The following is a 4007-nucleotide window of genomic DNA, read 5'->3' on the forward strand; positions in this document are numbered from 1 at the left end:
TTTTTATATCTTAAATTAACCCATTTCTATTCATCTATAAGTTGCTATGTGGCTTGTGGCTTACCGGTACTTTTACATCTTGCTTCCTCTACGTCTGGCTGGCGACTCCTGACTCAGCCTTCCTCTTCACAGAATTCTCCTCTCTGCTTATCCCGCCTATACTATACTTCCTGCCAATCAGCACTTTATTTATCAACAAAATCAGAGCAACACATTCACAGCATACAGAGCAATATCCACAGCACAGTCAAGGCTCCCTGAGCTGACAGCAGTTGTGTAAAGAGCTGAAGGAGGTGACCAAGGGACGTGAGTGTTAGGGATGCAATAGGTGCAGAGGACTAAGTCATATGACTGGGGAGTTAGATGCAGCAACGTCCAGCCTGTGGTCTGTGGTGGTATATACATTTACTAAAGCAACCATACCCATTCACTGATGAATTGCCCATGGCCATAAAAAACAGAGTACAATCAGCATCACAAAGACTGGCCCAAAAGCTCAATGGAAATAAATGTGACTGTCCCCTTATAGAAGTTTGCTGACCTCAACTGAGAGAAGCTGCACAAAGGCCTGTGTGACCAGGGGAAGAGCCTGGAAATGTCGATGGGATGGGTGGGAGAAGCAAGGCTGGTAGTGGAGAACAGACAAGTGCTGTGGATATGGCTCTGTATAAATAAAATGCTGATTGGCCAGTAGCCAGGCAGGAAGTATAGGTGGGGCAAGCAGAGAAGAGAATTGTGGGAACAGGAAGGCAGAGGAGTAGACACCAGCCTGCTGTCCAGGGAGCAGCATGTAAAGGCAACAGGTAAAGCCACAGAACACGTGGGACATGTAGGTTAACAGAAATAGGCTGAGTTTAAGTGTAAGAGCTAGTCAGTGGTAGGCCTGAGCTAATGGCCAAGCAGTTTAATTAATATAAGCTTCTGAGTGATTATTTTATAAGCAGTTGTGGGGTCTATGGGGCTGGGCAGGACTGGAGAAAACTCCAGCTACAGACAAGTCTCATCAGGCTGTGGGCCATTGCAAGGACTTCCGTTCTAGGTGAGCAGGACTAGGAAGCACTAGAGAAATCTGAACAAATAGACACCATCGATCCGAGTTAGTTTTTACTAGGATTTACTGCTGCTGTGATGGCTGGTAAGCACTTCTGCCTCATTTTGGGGACTAAGGTAATGAGTAGATAACCTTATGAAGAATTAGTTTTGAACATAGATTTTCACTCTTTCATTAGGGTCATAGAGTGTGCATTGAAATATGACCCAACTGAGTCCCACCAGTGTGAACATTGAGGCACAGGTACACAGCTTTCCCAAGGATATCCAGTAGGAGTAGACAGCCTTCCTCCCCAACATGTGCTGCATACACACCTTGACACCTAACATGCGTGTATGAGGCTGCTTGGCCATTATCTCTTCAGCTGGACATACTGATCCATACCCACCACACTTAGTGCAGAGGTCTTTAGGAGACCTTGTTAATTGGTGTTAGGTGAACTTTGGTTGAAGTATTACCACTCTTAAAAACTGTTTGCTCTTGAATTCTGAACCTCTATGCAGCTCTGCCCAGTCCCCAAGATTCCACAAAACAACATGGGAAGCACCCGGTACTGTGCCCGGCTTTCTGTATGGGCACAAATTATCAATGCCAAGGAGCAGAGGAGGAAAGGAATGAAAAAATCGTCACTAAATGGCCAGACATGGACATGTGAGAGGGAGCAGAGAGCACCAAGGTCCAGCGTGGTGGGTTCTAGCGCTGCTGGTCATTAGCTCTGTCCTGGAGCAAACCAGTTAGGAAGGTGTGTGGAGGGTGAAAAGACCAAACTCCCCCCATCTAAATGGACCATTCCTGGTGACATCACAACCCTAAGTGGTTGCCAAGGCACTGCTAGGTGGGCTCTCATTTTCTCTCCAGGAGCTCTAGGGTGTGGATGTAAGAAGGCGAGGAAGGGAGGCAGATGGCGACAAAGAACAACCCTAGCCCTAAGCCCATGGGCACAGCCCAGGGCGACCCTGGAGAGGCAGGAGCACTGCCAGTCCCTGAGGCTGGCATCCGGGACACAGGTTCCACTCAACTGAATTTGAAGCCCAAGAAAATACGCAAGATCAAGGCGCTGGTCATTGACTTGGGTTCCCAGTACTGTAAGTGTGGCTACGCGGGAGAGCCAAGGCCCACCTACTTCATCTCCTCTACCGTGGGCAAGCGCAGCGCGGAGCTGGCCGCAGACGCTGGAGACACCTTCAAGGAGATTTACGTGGGCCATGAGTTGCTCAACATGGAGGCATCTCTGAAGCTGGTTAACCCACTGAAGCATGGCGTTGTGGTGGACTGGGATTGCATCCAGAACATCTGGGAGTACATCTTCCACACCGCCATGAAGATCTTGCCGGAAGAGCACGCGGTGCTGGTGTCCGACCCTCCGCTCAGCCCCAGCAGCAACCGGGAAAAGTACGCGGAGCTCATGTTCGAGACCTTTGGCATCCCCGCCATGCACGTGACCTCCCAGGCGTTACTGTCCATCTACTCATATGGCAAGACCTCCGGGCTGGTGGTGGAGAGCGGGCACGGCGTGTCACACGTGGTGCCCATCTCCGAGGGGGACCTGCTGCCGGGCCTGCCCAGCCGTGTAGACTATGCCGGCTGCGACCTCACCAATTATCTCATGCAGCTGCTCAATGAGGCAGGTCACAAGTTCTCGGATGATCACCTGCACATCATAGAACACATCAAGAAGAAGTGCTGCTACGCTGCGCTGCAGCCAGAGGAGGAGATGAGCCTGGGCCTTGAGGACCTGCATGTAGACTACGAGCTCCCAGACGGCAAGGTCATCACCATCGGCCAGGAGCGCTTCCGCTGCTCCGAGATGCTCTTCAAGCCCTCTCTAGTGGGCTACACCCAGCCAGGCCTCCCGGAGCTCACGGCTGACTGCCTGGGCCGCTGCCAGGACACTGGCTTCAAGGAGGAGATGGCCGCTAACGTGCTGCTGTGCGGTGGCTGCACCATGCTGGATGGCTTCCACGAGCGCTTCCAGAGGGAGCTGAGTCTCCTCTGCCCGGGGGAGACCCCCACGGTGGCTGCTGCTCCCGAGAGGAAGATGTCGGTGTGGACCGGCGGCTCCATCCTGGCCTCCTTGCAGGCCTTCCAGCAGCTTTGGGTCAGCAAGGAGGAGTTTGAGGAGCGGGGCTGTGCAGCCATCTACAGCAAGTGCTAAAGGGGCAGGCCCCACAGGCAAGAGCTGGAAGCAGAGGCCCTCCAGGGGGCTACTCTATACCTTTACAGAATTTCACATAAAAGTTTAACCTATAACAATCATGTCTGGTCTGGAGTTCTTGGTCGAATCCGATAGCAGGTGGTGACAAGTTGAGTTTAGAGATAACTGCCTTCTCAACCTGAGTGTACGTGCCTCAGAAGTGAGACATACCTTCTCCTGGGAGGCAAGATGGATGCCAAGCTGTCTTAACAGCTGCTGTGGCAACGTTTCTTTCCAGAGAGGAAGGTAGCTGGAAGGTGGCCCATCCCGGAGCAGAGAGAGTCTCGTTAAAATGGCTGGTGCCTGAGTCAAAGCAGCATGAACTAATCCTAGATCCTTTAGGTGTCTCTGAGCCCATGCGTTCCACTTCCTGGTGCCAGTTCCAGTTATGTGTCCCGTCCTCCAGCTGCCCTTTATTATAGTCTCCTCTGCAGCAGAGGTGCATGGAGGGGCCAAGATTGGAGGGGCCTCTTAGTGAAATATTAAAAGCAGTACCCCATTTTTCCCCTCACAAAAGCACGACTACGTGAGAATTTTGTTCAAAGTTTTAGAGAATGTCTGAAACATCCTAGCACAGGGGTGCAGAGACCTGTGAACCTCCATCTGATATCACCGTCTTGTATGTTCACTTCTGACCTGTCCCTGGGGTTAGGCTTGGAGTGTCTTGAGAACAGCAATTGTGCCTCCTTCATTTGAGTTTTCTCAGAACCCAGAGAAACGACTCCCTATTGTGAGACAGATGGCACAAGTATCTCCCTCATC

At 51.5% G+C, this 4007-nt stretch overlaps 1 protein-coding gene across 1 annotated transcript; it reads left to right on the plus strand.

The window, feature by feature from the left end:
* Positions 1–1950: 1950 nt before the first annotated feature.
* On the plus strand, positions 1951–3276 carry Actl7b (actin like 7B). The gene has a single exon (XM_052718246.1). It carries the CDS (start codon positions 1953–1955, stop codon positions 3204–3206), a length of 1254 nt encoding a protein of 417 aa, XP_052574206.1. The 5' UTR covers positions 1951–1952; the 3' UTR covers positions 3207–3276.
* The last annotated feature ends 731 nt before the right edge of the window (positions 3277–4007 follow it).

The sequence above is a fragment of the Peromyscus californicus genome, unplaced genomic scaffold (genome assembly GCF_007827085.1).
Source record: "Peromyscus californicus insignis strain IS unplaced genomic scaffold, ASM782708v3 Scaffold_5__1_contigs__length_169319896, whole genome shotgun sequence".
Taxonomy (NCBI): Eukaryota; Metazoa; Chordata; class Mammalia; order Rodentia; family Cricetidae; genus Peromyscus; species Peromyscus californicus.